Source organism: Carassius gibelio, chromosome B2, assembly GCF_023724105.1.
Source record: "Carassius gibelio isolate Cgi1373 ecotype wild population from Czech Republic chromosome B2, carGib1.2-hapl.c, whole genome shotgun sequence".
Taxonomy (NCBI): domain Eukaryota; kingdom Metazoa; phylum Chordata; class Actinopteri; order Cypriniformes; family Cyprinidae; genus Carassius; species Carassius gibelio.
This window is the reverse complement of record NC_068397.1, coordinates 25,225,362-25,242,708: the sequence shown is the minus strand read 5'-3', so window position 1 is coordinate 25,242,708 and position 17,347 is coordinate 25,225,362. Positions and strand designations below refer to the sequence as shown.

The window sequence follows — 17,347 nt, the reverse complement described above, 5'->3', positions numbered from 1 at the left end:
AAAAAAAAATTAAATACACAACAACAACAAAAATCTTAATTTGAGTGAAAAAATAAAAAGTATTACATAGGGCTTTAAAATTTATTTCAATTAATTAGACATGCTTTTTGATTTCTTTTGTTAGATTATTTAACTAATAAAACAGATTCTAAGAAAAAATTAAAATGGAAAAAACGGAATTTGGAAAAAATAAAACCAATCTCCCAGTCTGAACAAACTTGTGCTCAGCTGGTTTAGCTTGTCGTCAAGCTGGTCTTCTAGGTCTGACCTGTTGAAGGGAGTCTAAAACCGGCAAACAGACCAGCCTGAACAGGCTAGGTGACCAGCTGAGACCAACAAACCATTTTAAGCTGGTTTAAGCTTTTTTTTAGCAGAGAATTGAAGAGAGTATGCAATGAGTCATGAAGCTAGTAAAGCTGTGTATTAAAGTGGTTGCCTGGGATAACAGAAATGTATAGTTTCAGAGGTCTAGCATTGATGTGCATTAATATAGAATTCAGTTTATGTGCCATTATAAATGTATACAGTGAATGTAAGAAATGCATACTTCAGCTATTTTACAATGTATTTAAATGTGGGTCATCCAATCAGATTTTAGAGTGGTAACCTATAATAATCTTTAAAAAATGTGTTTGACATTCTTTATATATTGTTCTCTTTTTTGTTTCTTTTGTGATCATTACACAAAATGAAAACAAATACTGAGAACGGAAGATCAACACACTGTTAACGTGTTGCAAATGTGTGTTTTGTCCAGGTGTACACTTACAAACAGAATGCCGTGAGCAGGCAGAGGGTTTACCCAATGCACAGCAGCAGTATCAGTGGGGTCGAGGACATGGCAACCCTACAGGACCTACACGACGGGGCCATTCTACACAACCTGCAGCTCCGCTATACACAGAAGAGCATATATGTGAGTAAACACACAGCAAAATCACCCACAAACACTCAATATAACATTGTTTGTTATTCATTAAGAGTGCATTTTTACAAATGAGTGTGTGTTACGAGTGTGTGAATGTTTCAGCTGTGGTGAAAGATGCAGTTGTCAAGGACACAGGGTTGCTGTGCAGGTGGCTGGATGGCTTTCTGCTCTTTAATGTGTCAAAGTATAATATATTTGCTTACTTGCATGTCTCTCTCCCTTTGGCTCTCTCTTTATACTGCCTCTTGAGCCTTTCCTCACAACAGTGTACTGTGTTGTCCTTTGGGGCTGGTTCAACTGTGTGTTTGTGTGTGCACTGTCGGGATGTGATCTGTGCCAAAAGCAGTTAGTCCAGTTCCAGATTTCCAGACAGTCTCCATGGAACAGAGTTAACATGCTACTGCTGACTCTCAGTCTTTATTTCCAAGCATCTGCATCAAGTCCAATTAATACATAGTGAATGTTTGTGTGTGCATCTAAGGGGATTTAACATCTGTCTGGTTAACATCTGTTTACACTTCTCTGTAGTTGTATTTAAAGGGATAGTTCACCCAAAATATTGTCATCATTTCAAACCTGTTTGATTTTTTTTCTTCTGTGGATCAAAAATGTATAAGCATTCTGAATATGGAATATACTGGTTGCTTTTCAATATAATGAACTTAATAAGGTCTGGGGCAGTCATGCTTCAAATAGGAAGCAAATGCTCCATAAAAGTACCATAAAATAGTGCAGGGCTAGATCAACGATTCATTGAAACCATCTGATTCAAAAGAGTGATTTGTTCACAAATCGAACATTACTGGTTTTCTCATGAATGTGCCAAGAAGAGCTAGAGAGGATGTCAGGACTTTCAGTGAAAAATGACTTTCATTCTGTTCCCCACACAGCTGTATCATATGACTTCATATGACTTTATAGCACACAAGACTATTTTTATAATACTTTTATGGCTCTTATTTGTCATTGTAACCCTTGACAGCCCAAGCTCTCATTAACTTTCATTATTTTCAAAATAGTGGCAAGGCCAGGATTTTCCTAAATGTGTCTTTTATGTTCCACAGAAGAAGAAAAAAAACATTTGGGTTTAGGGAGAGCAAATGATGGCAGAATTTTAATTTTGCAGTGAACTGTTCCTTTGTATTTCAAACATTTTCAATACACTGACTTTACAGGATGAAGTTATGACACACTGTATGTTAAAGGGACCGTTGAGTAAATCATGAGGAAATTTTCATTTTTGGGTGAACTATCCCTTTAATACGTCTTGTCATTGATTTGTAAGGATATTTTATTTGTCAGACATGTTGCAAATGAGGTACAGTCATTAACTGGTATTTTTATGTTTATATTTTACACAACCTACTACTACTAATACTGAGAATAATAATAAAAACCCTTGCATCTACATGTACAGATAAAGTAATAGGAATTAATGTTAATGATTATTATAAAGTGATAGAGCAGGAGGCAGCTCGCCTCTCTCTCTTTCTAACACACACACACACAAACACACACACACACACTTTCTCTCTGTCTGTCTGTCACATAATCACATGCCATGTGATTGGATCGTTTGATCTGTGTGAAATAACCAGTCACCTATGAGAGTGGGTGTTGTCTGCAGGTATGCGATGGTTATCACACTAACGTCAGAGTTACTCACTTATCATGAGAAAATGCACACCTCCTGTTTCGACATGACTGAAACCTTTTCCCACACATTATGGGCTAAAACGACTAAATTATGCCTTAATGTGAATCTCTAATGCCAATAAGGTGTGTTTTAGGGTTAGGGCTAGCTTTAAAATCAGACGTGTATTTTATTATCCGTATTATAAAATAAACAGCCATGTTTGTATTTACATTATGTTATTTTTTAAAAGAAGAACTTTATCATGGACATTGTAAACAAAACCCAAGTTACACGTTTTGATAGCTTGTGTGTGGTTTTATTGGTTTATATTTCGATGCCAAAACCAGAAATCACCAGAAACCCAAATCACATTTGAACACATTTTCTCCATCATTGAAAATCACATAAAACCACAATTGTAATTCCACATTTGTGAATCTAATGAATTCATTGGCTAATTAGCACAGCCGCCACAGATCTGCTAAACTGATAAGGCTAATTGGTGACATATGGGAGCAATCAGAACGAATTAGGGTGTTATTTGTGTGTGGTGTGTGTGGTTAGTTTTTGGTGGTCTGTATAATGTCTGTCTGTTTCTTCTTCAACTTAAATGTATATATTAAAAATCAATGCTTAAAGTCACAGAAGAGTTTATTTACTTAATACCAAGCCTGAGGTGATTAGACTCAGTACAAATAAACAGCAATCCTCAATGCCATTATAAAAAACACAAGTTGTGAGGAAAATAAAAGCGTCTGGTTGTGTGTGTGTGTGTGTGTTTGGGGGTAGTCTTGTGGAATGTGTGTGTCTAGCTGAGATCCGATTCCACAGCATTTAAAACACAAAGACGTTTCTCTCTTTCTCTCTCCCTCCTTCTCTGATTATAAACAGCTGTGGACTTTTTTTGCCTTACATTTGGACTGAAAATACTAGGCCAGCTTCCCACATCAAACACGCATACACACACAGGGGGGCTGGTGATCCAGAAAATGTCTTTTGCATGTGAAGTTTACCTCTTTTTCATAGTATTGCTCTCTCTATTTTGTTTGCAGCCTCTCTCTTTCGCTGTAGTGCGAGTGTGTAGCAGGAAATAGTTCTGCTTCGGTTGAGTCAGGTCATGTTTCAACTCTTACTCTACACACTCGGCTTAACATTGAGAGGGTATGTGTGTGAGAGTTTATTGTGCATCCCTATGCATAGCTGTCACTCTCAGCTGTCTCTCTAGACAGCAATCTCATGTCTGCTTCTGTCTGTGCATGTGGAACAGCATATTAAATATGCTTTCTAAAAACTGCATCTTTTAACTTACTGTGACTCTGGTCTGCTTTATGAATTCTTAACTATGAAGATATTGGTAGCACCACTGGACTGAACCCAACAACAACAGAGTGATACAGATGACGTTCACCCCCAATTAAGCCCCTCAGAGTGCTGTTACATACATTTGCAGACACACCCAGGGGAGTTTATGGGAAGGACATGGCTGCTGTAGACCTTCATTGTATTTCTAAGGTAGCACTTATGGAGATTAAACCCTCGCAGGGGCATCTGGGGGTTTTTACTGTGGCAGTGTGTCACACTTTGATTGGCTGAATTCAGTACTTGCTTGCTCTTACTATTCCTGCTGTTTCTTTATATGGCTGAAATAGCATGAGTAGTGTGCTTTCCTAAATTAACCATTGTCCAAGCCTTGTTCAGGAAGTCCATGGCTATCTGCTTGATAAGGCGTACAATAACAAATACTGTTTCCGGGTCCCAAGTGAAAATAATATCTTTATAGCTTTTATGAGCACTATTTATTGTTAGCACACATTATAGCTAAAAATGTGAAAACTCACAGTCGCTCCAAATCATGTTTGTTAGATGTTCGAAATGGCATGAAATAAAGGTATTCAGTATTTATAATATGTACAGAATGTATTGTATATGATGAGTGTATCCTACAATGCTGTTTACTTGATCTGATTATTGACCACAAGATATTTTCAAAATGTAAAGAAAAGTCAGCTTGAAACGAAAATCGTCATTATATTTTATTCCCTATTTTAAAATATATCCAAATGTTGACCAGGATTTCGGATTTAACAGTACCTTTAAAAGTGCAAAGTATGGCACTTTCTGAATTAAATTGATCATTGAAATTGATAAATGAAAAAAATCATTTATCTTGTACTTTTAAATTCTTCTTTTTATGCAGTAGCCGGTATATAATGTGCATTAGGAGTTAGGGTTAGGAGCGTAATAGTATTCCATTTCAAGCACATATTCAGTCTCCTAGATAATCCTATCCTAGACAATAGTGCTCCTCAGTTTTAAAATGGGTAGGTTTTTTATTTGTGTGTGTGTGTGTGTGTGTGTGTGTTTTACAATATTGACTACATTTTTCCCATACTAGAATAGAGCGGGGAATCCCGCCAGCCCATTCAGAGCAAACTGATAACACCTGTGACTCAATAGGAAGGCTTTCCCCTTCTGAGGACCACATACTGACAGCTAAATGTCTGCTTTAAAACTTCTTACTGCACTGTACTTCTGTTTCCATCTATCTCTTACTGAATTACAGTCCGATATTAATATAACTATACAACCTAGTGTGTAAACTCATCTCTGATTTGACTGGACAAACCTCACAAACGAAACATGCAAAGTTCATTTAAACGATCATCCTTTATGTATTCTGTGGGAAAAAGTATATTTTGACAGACATTGCATTCAAAAGAGACTTGAAATGAACTTGATGAAAACTTTAATCAGTGTTTATTGTTTCTTTCTTCTGCAAAGCAAAGGAAGATATAGAATTTGAATGTTTCAAAAGTTTTTGTGTCCATATAATGAACATCAGTATAGGATCCAAAAAAACGACACTAGATCACATTGATTTATATTGTATGGACAAAATTGTTTTTATATTTATACTTTATTTTATGTTCTAGAGAATAACATTTTGATACAAAATGAGGGTGGGGTAGATAATGACAGAATTTTAATCAATTATTTTAAGCACCTTTAGAATTAACAAAAAAAAAACTGCAATATTTTGTATGCACATTTACCATTACACATGCCGCATGTAGTTTACATCTGGTGTAATGTCATAAATTCAAATTTCATCTTCAGTTGTACATTTATGAGCGTGCATACAATATGGTAAAAGAGATGCAGGAGTGTGTCACAAGTCCTAAACTCACCTGAACATTTGACCGTTTAGATGCCAATTTGCACTTATTTGGCATTCAAATCAAAACATCTCAACAACCAATCCAATCCATTTGCATCTGTGGTTTAAAAAAAAATTGGTCAGGAGACGCCAAAGCACGTGTGCACATGCTCAGACACGCAGAGGGTGTTTATAAAATGTGGTTATTCACTTAATGAGTTTTTTTTTCTCTTCTGTCTCTATTTGCAGACATACATCGGCTCTATTTTAGCAGCTGTAAACCCTTATCAGACTCTATCAAATCTATATGATGCCACAGCCATAGAGCAATACAGTCGACATCACCTGGGCGAAATTCCTCCTCACATCTATGCCATTGCTAATGAGTGCTACAGGTCGCTGTGGAAGCGCTCCAACAACCAGTGTGTGCTCATCAGGTACGTTCCTGTACTGCGTTGTACGTAATTGTGCATTTAACAAGCCAGTGGTTTCTGCAGGCCTCATTTTCTTGTAATTTTCAGACAGTCTGACTATAAAGTTTTCTGCCTTGACCTTAACCCTCACCTCTGACCTCTCGCTAAGGTGTGAGTTCAAACTCATGGCTGCCTGACAGCACTCATTACACAAGCATGCAGAGGTTAAAGGTGCCAGACTGCTGTGTTTGTTCTCCGCACAGCAGATCTCTCATCGACTTTAGTCAGAGCTGACATAGAGAATACAAATTGGCAGAATACCTGACCGCTGCGGCCAAGCCTAGACTAAGAAAAGCCCTGAGTATGTACAGACTCAGCAAACATGTGGACATTGATAGGGCTACCAAAAGAAGACAGCCTTTTTTTCTTACTGTGCAGAAATCGAGGTAGAAACTGAAGAGTACTTCTTAAACTCGTGCTGTAGCAACACACAATACAGGAACGCTTTCTTCTGCCATTTTTGCAAACCACAACAAAGAATTTCAGTGGAAATCCAATACCTACAAACTCCCAAACCTGCAGGATGAAACCACAGCGAGCACAAACAAGCCTTGCCTTATGAAAAGGGCAAGTGGTCCAACACAAACACAAGGTTGAAAGTAACTTTGCACATGGATGAAATGCTTGATAGCATAATTTCTAATGTTACTTTCACATTTCAATTATATGGCATGTGTCCTATGACAGTTCTCTAATGCACAAATATATTTTTCTGTTGTTAAAACTTTTAGATATATTACATAAATGAATATAAATATAAAATGATTGTAGCATTAAAAAAGTATCTTGTTTTACGTATTTTAAATGTCTGTATTGGCCTTAAAATGTTTATTTTGGCCAGTCCAACTGCGTAGTTTTTGACCTTGCATAATGATTTTATGAATTAAATTTACTATTCGTTTAATGCCTTCACAGTTTAAACTGTTTTTAAACGTGTCTACATTGTTGGCAAACCTCATTAAATGCATAGATATTAAACACCTCATAAATAACAGTAGTTTGACTAAAACTGAAAGTGTCTTAAATTCATTGCTTGTTCAAAAGTTTTGGATAAGTAAGATTTTTAATGTATTAACAAAAAGGTCTCTTATGCTCAACATGGCTGCTCTCATTTGATCAAAACACAGTTAAAAAGGTAATAATATGAATTATTATTGCATTTTAAAAGAACTGTTTTCTAATATATAAAAAAATTACATGCATTTATTACTGGGATGCAAAGCTGAATTTTCAGCAGCATTACTCCAGTCTTTAGTGATCTTTTATAAATTGTTCTAATATGCTGATTTAGTGCACAGTTTTTTATGTCAGTTAAATGTAACTTTTTATCAATTGAATGTGTCTATGTTGAATAAAAGTAATATTACTGACCCCAAACTTTTGAATGGTAGTGTGCATGTATTGTGCCTGTAAAGCTTGCATCTCGAAAGACTACTTGAATAAGAGTCAGAATGTAACTGCCCTCTGCTGGCAACATCAGCTCATTACAGCCCTTTCAGCTAATAATCATCTCTGTGTGTATCAGTGGGGAGAGTGGAGCAGGTAAAACTGAGAGCACGAAGATGATTCTGCGCTTTCTGTCTGCAATGAGTCAGCAAAGTGTGGTGCTCTCAACTGCAAAGAGAGCATCATCTCATGTAGAGGAGGCAATTGTGGAGAGCAGGTTTGTTCATATAACAAATAACACAATCTATATACACAGTGTGCTCACTCATATACATGAATTTACCTATCTTTCTGTCTCTGTAGTCCAATAATGGAAGCATTTGGAAATGCTAAAACCGTTCATAATAACAACTCTAGTCGCTTTGGGAAATTCATCCAGCTTCATTTCAGCCAGCATGGAAACATCCAGGGAGGAAGAATCACAGACTGTATCCTCTGTTTGGGCTTTGTCTGGATGTGTCAACTGTTAGTTCATCTCTGAAGCTTTATTTCATTACTTGTACTGTTATGGTGCCTGTTTCTGTATTTGCCTTGACTTTATATTTTCAACACACAGACCTTTTAGAAAAGGTGAGTTCCTCATATTCATGAAACTTTTGCCTGTATGATTTTCTCTCTCTCTGTGTGTGTTTGATTTATGTGGGTCACTAATCATTTGTTTGTTGGACTCTTTAATTGTCTGTGTTTGCCTCAGAATCGCGTTGTGCGTCAAAATCCCGGGGAACGAAATTATCACATATTCTACGCTCTGCTGGCTGGAACCAGCGCAGAACAGAGGGGTGAGTCTGGGCAGTCTAAATTGTCCACAGATTGCTGTTTGAAGCATCTTTTTAACCCTTGTATTGAGACTAAAGACTTCTTGCCCTTCAAAAGGGCCTTATATAAGTATTACATCCTAAAGAGGGTGCTATGAAAAAGATTAATCTGCAAAAACAGATGATACAAATGAATGTAGGTTTTGTTAACACCAGTGAAGTTTTAGTATCACTTAGACACTATTATAGATTTTATTTATATTTAGCATTTGTTTTTATTTTCTATTGTTAGTTTTTGTTTTTCATTCTATTTCAGTTTTGAATATTTTAGTACATAAGTTGTATTTTTTCAAATTGTTTAATGAAATTTTTTGCCATGTGTTTTTTTTTATTTTTTTTTTATTCAACTTGCTTCCAGTGTGCAACCTATCAATAATCATAGTAAGACAAGAATGTAATTCCTTTTAAATCCATTTCAGCTAGAAATATGACAAAGAAGAGATTACAGGCTTCGTGTTGAGCCTCATAATGTGCCAAACTGTGTCATTATTCATGCCTGTTTCAGTTTAGTCACCTAAGCCAGAGTTCAGCTTTGGCTGATGTCACTCTCAAATGAGACTGAGAGGTCAGAAAGTCATAGTATCACAGTGAATCAGTGCTGTTTGTGACACAGTATCAGTTTGTTTAAGATCTGTGTTTATCGCTCTCACTCTTTTTCTCACAGAGTCGTTCTCCCTAACCCCTCCGGAGGGCTTTCATTATCTGGGTCAGTCAGGATGTGTGAAGGACAAAGCCATTAATGACACAGAGACTTTTCAGGAAGTGCTGGTAAGACAATCACAACATCACTCTAAAGTTCATTAACACACACTCCACTGCTGTACTGTACAGCATCAACCAACTGCACTACTCTCTTAAGCCCCTTTCACACTGCCATTCCGGCAAATACAGGGGTAAAATGTTCCTGTAATTGTTCCCTGGTCGCTAGATTTGGCACTTTCACACTGCCAGTGATGACCCGGTATATGTGCGTGCTTTCACACACAACCCTTGAAGATCCCGTAACGACACGTGACATCAGGGCGTGACGTGTAATGTACGAGTCGACAACGCTTGGCACGTTATACTTTAACTGAAGCAAGCAAACGATCTCGGCGTCAGCGCGGAAAGTGAGGAACTAACTGATCTCTGCTTTATTACAGTTTGCACATATGTTTTCGTCGCGAATGTTGATCTTCCTTCAAAACAGCCGGTAAAAGAGTCGCGCGATAACGCACGTCATCACTTCGATACGGAATTAGATCTGGCTTTTGTTCACACAGCGCTCATTCCGGATCGATTACCGCAATGTTACTAGGTCCCCGACCCGGGTTCAATTCGGTAATCAATTCCGGGACGTGGTTGCTTTCACACAGAAGGCGACCAGGCAATGTTACGGGAATATTGCGGGTCCGACGTGCAGTGTGAAAGGGGCTTTAGTACCGTATTTTCTGGACTATAAGTCACACTTTTTTCATAGTTTGGCTGGTCCTGCGACCTATAGTCAGGTGCGACTTATTTATGAAAATTAATTTGACATGAACCCAGAGAAAAGAACCAAGAGAAAACATTACCATCTCCAGCCACAAGAGGTCTACACTGAAGACATAGAGCGCCCTCTCGAGGCTGGAGACGGTAATGTTTTCTCTTGGTTCTTGGTTCTAAATAAATGCGACTTATATATGTTTTTTTCCTCATCATGACTTATTTTTGGACTGATGCGACTTATACTCAGGTGCGACTTATAGACCGAAAGTATACAGTATTACTCTACTATTTATAACTTCAGGTTTGTGGTCAGTACTAATTTTAATGTTATTGGAGAAAGTCTCTAATGCTCTATTTATTTGATCAAAAATGCAACTGAAACTGGAATATTGTGAAATAGTATTAATAACATTTAAAATAACTATTTTCTATTTTAATATATTTAAACATTTTATTTATTCCGATGATGTCAAAGCAAGTTTTCAGGAACCATTACTCCAACCTTAAGTATATTAATACTTCAGTATTACGTATAAATAGATTCACTTGTGTTTTAATGCTGTTTGGCTGTGTTTTGTGCTAGAATGCTCTGAGGACAATGCAGTTTGGAGAAGAGAACATCAAGGAGGTTTTGAGGCTCCTTTCAGGAATCTTGCATGTGGGAAACATAGATTTTCTAACGGCAGGTGGAGCACAGGTCTGCTCTAAATCAGGTGAGCGCTCCTCCACTCTCCGCTCTGTTTTTCTCGCGATTGTTGGAATTTTTGAGTTGTTTACTGTAATCTGCTGATGTTAATTGTATTCCATTTACAGTATATAAATGTATGAAAGTAAAATATGTGTTTGTTTAGCTCTCAGTAAAGCTTCCGATCTTTTGGGGTTGGATAGTGCCCAGCTGGCTGAAGTTTTGACCCACAGATCCATGATCCTCAGAGGAGAAGAAATCAGCACACCTCTCACTGTAGAGCAGGTAACAGGGGTGTTAAAAACAAAGTTTCCCATCAAACACCACAATTTCACTTCTTAACACAATATTTACACAAAATGTAAATTCAGTGCCACTATATTACTGTTAGGTGCAAGAAAAATATTGAGAGATATATTCAAAGAAGCTCAACAGTGAGATAGCTTATGAACAATGAAGTCTCACCTGAAAATCAGGGTTGCTAAGAGGTGGAATATTTCTGGAAGCATTCCAGAATTTTAGGAAACTTTTCAGGATTTTTTAGAAACTTTTAGAAATATGCCTGAAATTTTCACCCCTTTGCAACCCTAGTGAAAACAGCATAGTTTTTATCCAAATACTTCTGTACTCACCAAAACATGTCTAGAATCTCTCCCTCCCTCTAGAGGACTTCACATGTAACTGCATTGTATTAATAGTCATTTCAACTTCCTCACTTCATCTTTTTATCACTGTAAGGATATATCATATTTTCTCGTTGAAGACAAATATGTCTGTGTGTGCATCAGGCGGTGGACTCGAGGGACTCTATGGCGATGGCTCTCTACTCTCAGTGCTTCACTTGGATTATTCGTAAATTGAATAGCCGTATCAATGGCAGTGAAGACTTCCGATCCATCGGCATCCTGGACATCTTCGGGTTTGAGAACTTTGAGGTGAGAGTCATTGCAGTGAGTTTTATGGCAGATTTGAACCTACTAGTTATGAGTTATTTTATTCTTTCTGCTTGATTTTCTTTCTTGGTCTCAGGTGAACCGGTTTGAGCAGTTTAACATTAACTATGCAAATGAGAAGCTGCAGGAGTATTTCAACAAGCACATTTTCTCTCTAGAGCAACTTGAGTACAACAAGTATGTCATTACACATGGTGCACATCACCAACCAAAACGCAATTCAAATGCAACTGACGCACATGGCAAACATCTAATCCTATGCCATTTTATTTCTGTCTGTGTATCTGTGTTCATAGAGAAGGGCTGGTCTGGGATGATGTCAACTGGATGGATAATGGAGAGTGCCTTGATCTCATAGAGAAGGTACAAACACAGTCCCACTCAAAAACACTGAAAACATTCTGACGTTCTAGATCTGAGTCTTTCTGTGCATGTGTTTTCTCTGCAGAAGCTGGGTTTGCTTGCTCTGGTGAATGAGGAGAGTCATTTTCCTAAAGGCAGTGATGACACATTGCTGGAGAAACTCCATAGCCAGCATTCTGTAAGTCATACACAGAGAGCATCATTTTTTTAAGGGCATCAGGTTTGCATGATCAAGAGCTCTATGCTAGAATGTAGCCAAATGGAACACCCTGAACAAACTTTTGATCCACCACAGATTTGAATATTGAGCACAGAATCCACCCTGAATATGGGAACTGCTGTATTATAATCACTAATATGTGTCTCTCTTTGTCTTATTAGAGAAATCAGTTCTATGTTAAGCCTCGTGTTGCAGTTCATCAGTTTGGAATCAAGCACTATGCAGGAGAGGTACAGCACCCTGTCTACTAAGTTTTTATTATATTAACAGTATATGTAAGTAAATTAGCAATTGTAAGCATGTTTCAAAAATCTGTTATATTTTGCTCATATATCAAATGCAGTCTAATATTTCAAAATAGGTACAGTGTATAGATCTCATAATAGGTCAAGTTTCGTGATAGGTGGTGTTCTATGAAATATGACTAAACAGACTTTTCATACACTGTTAATTTCTACGCACTAAGTTGGTGATCATATGATTTTTATGTCAGTTTTGATATTGTTATGAGATAAACATTGGTGCATTTTTATTTAAATATATGTTGCATCTGAATATAAAACTTTTTTTGTTGTTTTTAGTACTTTTGTGTGGCAAAGTTTCATTAGAAATAAATAAAGAAAAGTGTAGTCCGTGCATTACATATATCATGTGTTGTGGTATATACTGGAGAAAGAGACCAAAATGTGTTCAACATCAGCATTACGGGTGTCGTGTCTCAGGTTAACATCCTGCTTTATGTCTCCAGGTTGTGTATGATGTCAGAGGAATCCTGGAGAAAAACAGAGACACTTTCAGAGATGATATTCTCAACTTACTCCGAGAGAGCAGGTGTGTGTGTGTGTGTGTATTTGTGTAACTGTTCTCTGTGAGGTCATTTGTTCACACATTCCTGTTCTCTCAGGTTGGATTTTGTGTATGATCTTTTTGAGAGAGTGAACACCTGGACTGGGCAGGACACTGTCAAGTGCGGCTCAAAGTATCGCAGACCTACTGTTAGCTCCCAATTTAAGGTAAGAAACTACAACTCCCATAATGCTTTAGAGCAGGTAAACAAAAGCTTAATTTGAATGAAAGTGAAGGTAACACGATTTTTGATTAATTTTTTTACTCTTACACTCTCACAGCCCGGATATACTTCAAACTAAGTTTTTTTTCGGGGCAAAAAGAAGTTCAAAAAGGCTGGTATACTGTTTCCAAACTTTCCAACACCCCTGCTGCTGGAGGCGGGGTGTAGATTAATGTAAACATGTGTCGCGACGCTTGCGACTATCCCCTAAACAAAACAACGCTGAAATGAAGAATGTAGGCAATCTAGGTGTGAGACGGGCCCCAATTGTCAGAATATTTTAGACAAAAGAATAATGATTAGCAGCAGTTCAGAGTCAAGTATCATGTTTGCAATACAAAAGAACCATTCCATAATCAGTCCTTTATGAGAAGTGGGAATGGCTCATAGTCTGAAAACTTTAGCATGGTGTTGAAAATTATAATAAACTAACACAAAATATTAGTTAGTAGATTAAGTGTATTAAACATTTTACAATTTTGTAATAGATTATTCATTTCTGTCTACCCAGAATTCATTGCACTCCCTGATGTCCACCCTTAGTGCCTCCAATCCATTCTTTGTACGATGCATTAAACCCAACAATAGCAAGGTATGTGTCACACACACACACACACACACACACACACACAAAAGCATATGAACTAATTGAGCTGAGTTTGAGTCACTTTGTGTTGTATTCAGGCTTTGAAAGAATATCAGTCGGGTCTGGTCACATTTATTGGCCGAGTTCAAGAGCGGACATCTATAACACACTATCAGATGGAGATACTCTGTATAGATGTTTATCTCTCCATGTTTTCATCAGTAGTGACTGAAGGAGCTTACACATCATAAACTCTGTGTGAAGATATAAAACTCCTTTGAGAGACACACACACACACACATATACATGCTCTACACACTTTTCTATTCAGATTGCATTGGACCCGAGGCCATTCAGCAGGCTGCCCATTAACTCTACAGCAGATGTCAGATGCGTGTGTTTTGCCTATGTTAGTTCTTACTTGTTCAGTTGTTTGAGGTCAGTGCTGAGGTGTTAATGGGACACATCAATTCTGTCCCATTCTACTTATGCTTTCAGACTGTGCTTTAAACACATCAATGCAAGTAAATCAATATGTAAATTTTGCCATGTGCAGAAGTCATGAGTAAAGAATATATAATAATATTTAAAAACAGCAGAAGAAAAAGCAAGCAAATTATTAATGTACAATATTAAATAAAATTATAATTAAAAACTAAATTAATAAACTAACTCATTAATTCAAAGGTACTTATGTGACAAGTCTGTTTACTTTCTGATTATTCATATACAGTACAGAATAATATTTTGAAAAAATCATAAGAAAATACAAAGAGAAATCAAACCGGTACATTTGATAACAAAATTAATTATTGTTTTTTCCTTTTTCTCAAATAAGTAAGTTTGAATTTACTTGAAATGTTCTATTTTTCTGGTCTTTTTTATTGTTATTGTAGTAAATTAAATGTAGATAAATTATAATAAACAAAAATTAAGCATCTGATAAATGTCATCTCTCATGTTTAACATCTATCAAAGCATCTGTTTTCTATTTTTATCTATAAATTTAATAAGTTATATTTAAAATCATTCTTCAGTAAAAAGTAAAAACTGTAAAATAATATATAAAATAATAATGTATAATATAAATATACAATATTTTGTTAATTTAATAAACAAATTTACAGTCATTTACAACTTCAAACTGTATCTGCCTCTCAATGTCTCTTTCTGTGTTTTGTATTTTAGTATGTTTTAGTATGTTGTTCCCCATCTTTATTTGAATGTAAACAGCTGGGGTGACTTTTGCCCCTTTTCTGCCCACAATGCATTTCGTTCCAACACCCCCCTCCCCCTTTGAACACAAATTAGCCCAGCATGGGTCTGATCTCTATGGCAACCAGCAGTGTGTGAATGAGAGTGAGAGGTTGGGGGTGGGTGTGTGTGTGAGCTGACCAGTCGATCGCTGGCTCGTTGTGGACATACACTCGCTCAGAGCTGCTGTCGGTCACAGGATGAGAAAGAACACTTTACTATACAGTAAGAGTTCATATATTATATAAAGTCAACTTTCAGATGGTTAAATTGTTGCTGCTGAAGAACAGAACTGATGTAGTGGTGTTTAGACAGATGCTGAAAGCTTTTCCAGATGTTTGAATATCTATTTGACTGTTTTGAAATAGTCTTTAATTATATGAGTTGTCAGATATGTTTACCTGTTGGATAATGATGATTTTTCTCAAAGTTTGCTTATTAAACAGCAGATTTATGAAAGTTGTTTACACTTATCTGATGGTTTGTTTCTTAAAGGGATAGTTCAGCCAAAAATGTCAATTGTCTTCTAATTTGTTAATCCTCTTGTCTTTGTTGTTAATCCCTTGTTCTTCTCTGGAGCATAAAATAAGTCATTTTTAAGAACTGTTTTTGACCATAAAGCAAGAGCCAGTGGGGTCCAAAACAACATTGGTCCCCTGTGACTTTCAGTCTTTGAAAAACACACATTCATCAGGTTTGGAACAACATATGGGTCACTAAATCATTGCAATTTTGGGGTGAACTCTCCCTTCAATATTTTATATGTGGGTAGTATTTGTTTTTCTGGGAGCCGATTAAAGAGAGATGTCCCTCCCCCATGAAGTGCTCTGACATTGATCCTGTCTGCGTTCAGTGGCTTGTGCTGCATGTATTAGTATGTTAATGTGCCTCTGACTGTAATGAATGATTGTGTTGTGTGTGTGTGTGTGTGTGTGTGTGTGTGTTGGTATTGACCTTGCTCTCACAGAGCTCATTCACCACTCATCTCCTCATCTCAATTTCATTCTGGTTCATTCCTCCTTCCACAGAGATGACATTTAGAAGCGGGGATTACAGTGCCCCGTTTCCGACCTCACCCCCACACAGGGTCACAGCTCAGGGGGAGAGCGAGTGTTGATGGCCCACTTAGTGTGTTTGAAGAATGAAACCACTCATAGCTCAACCAATCTATATTTGAAAGCAGGTTCAATCCAGCTAATTTAGATTTAGAACGGTTTTTAAATAGAACAGTGAAGAAACTGTACTGATTTAAATTGCTACAATGTTACTGTCTTTATTTTGCAGATGCCCAATCAGTTTGAGCAGTCTGTAGTCCTCAACCAGTTGAGATATTCTGGGATGTTGGAGACCGTTAAAATCAGACGTTCTGGTTTTCCGGTTCGGAGAACGTTCAAGGATTTCAGTTCCAGGTTTGTCCCCCAAACACTATAAACTCATATTCTTGCTAAAAACGGATTTGTTCTGAAACTTTTTCATTTTGGAATGTTATGTCCTTTTTTATGTGAAAACAAGAAATTCAAGTTTAAGTTTTTACAACACCACTTCTCGTATAGTTAAATTTAGTGATTTAACATTGTTTTCAGTCCATACCAGTCTTCTTTCTAAGTAAATGAAACTAGAATGCATTTAATTCTTAGTGATAGTGCTATTACTTCTGCTTTTCCTGTATTTTCTATTGTTCATGATAGCATTTTGAATAATAATCAAATGATGGGTAAGTGTGCTATAATTGGGCAGAAAGTCATGCACAATGTTGACATTTAAAAAAGTAATAGCTGTTTTTTGTCTGTGGATAGAGCCAGGTCAGTTTGATATTATGCAGAATTGGATTAGTCTGCAAATCTCACTGGTCCACGGATGTGCAACAAAACATTTCCCAAATTGTGGTCACATGACATTGCATCAGTCTCCATTGAAATCAATAGATTCACGATGTTTGCTGACAGAAACTCTTGTGTTCAGACTTCCTTATTGTGAACCACTTTTGCAGGACAGTTAAATCACAGTTTTATTTTTTATTTTTCAGGTACTATGTCTTGCTGAGGGATTTGGCTTTGTCAGATGACCCAAAGGGGCGGTGCCTCCGCCTGCTGCAGCAGTATGACAACAGCAGTGCTGAATGGCAGCTGGGAAAAACCAAAGTGAGCAACAACATCATGTTCTCTGGATATTCATTTTGACGTGTATCTGTGTTGGTAGATGGCATGAAATACTTTTGGTTGTTCACAACACCAAAACACAGGTGTCCATTAACTTTTTTATTGCATCTGCCACCCAGAATGCTGAAGAGGATAA

At 37.0% G+C, this 17,347-nt stretch overlaps 1 protein-coding gene across 2 annotated transcripts in view; it reads left to right on the top strand.

The window, feature by feature from the left end:
* Positions 1–17,347, top strand: part of LOC127950497 (unconventional myosin-X) — a 37,097-nt gene that overhangs the window by 9,209 nt on the left and 10,541 nt on the right. Inside the window, exons 3-21 of one of the 2 annotated variants that reach the window (XM_052547605.1) lie at positions 758–916; positions 5,971–6,158; positions 7,720–7,857; positions 7,944–8,068; positions 8,197–8,210; positions 8,335–8,419; positions 9,120–9,223; positions 10,506–10,635; positions 10,774–10,892; positions 11,396–11,542; positions 11,637–11,737; positions 11,857–11,923; positions 12,009–12,101; positions 12,305–12,373; positions 12,892–12,974; positions 13,048–13,156; positions 13,724–13,804; positions 16,337–16,461; positions 17,079–17,193. In XM_052547605.1, coding sequence (XP_052403565.1) covers positions 758–916; positions 5,971–6,158; positions 7,720–7,857; positions 7,944–8,068; positions 8,197–8,210; positions 8,335–8,419; positions 9,120–9,223; positions 10,506–10,635; positions 10,774–10,892; positions 11,396–11,542; positions 11,637–11,737; positions 11,857–11,923; positions 12,009–12,101; positions 12,305–12,373; positions 12,892–12,974; positions 13,048–13,156; positions 13,724–13,804; positions 16,337–16,461; positions 17,079–17,193 — 2,052 coding nt within the window. Of the gene's footprint in view, positions 1–757; positions 917–5,970; positions 6,159–7,719; positions 7,858–7,943; positions 8,069–8,196; positions 8,211–8,262; positions 8,420–9,119; positions 9,224–10,505; positions 10,636–10,773; positions 10,893–11,395; positions 11,543–11,636; positions 11,738–11,856; positions 11,924–12,008; positions 12,102–12,304; positions 12,374–12,891; positions 12,975–13,047; positions 13,157–13,723; positions 13,805–16,336; positions 16,462–17,078; positions 17,194–17,347 lie in introns of those variants that run through there. The other variant, XM_052547604.1, reaches the window with a different exon arrangement.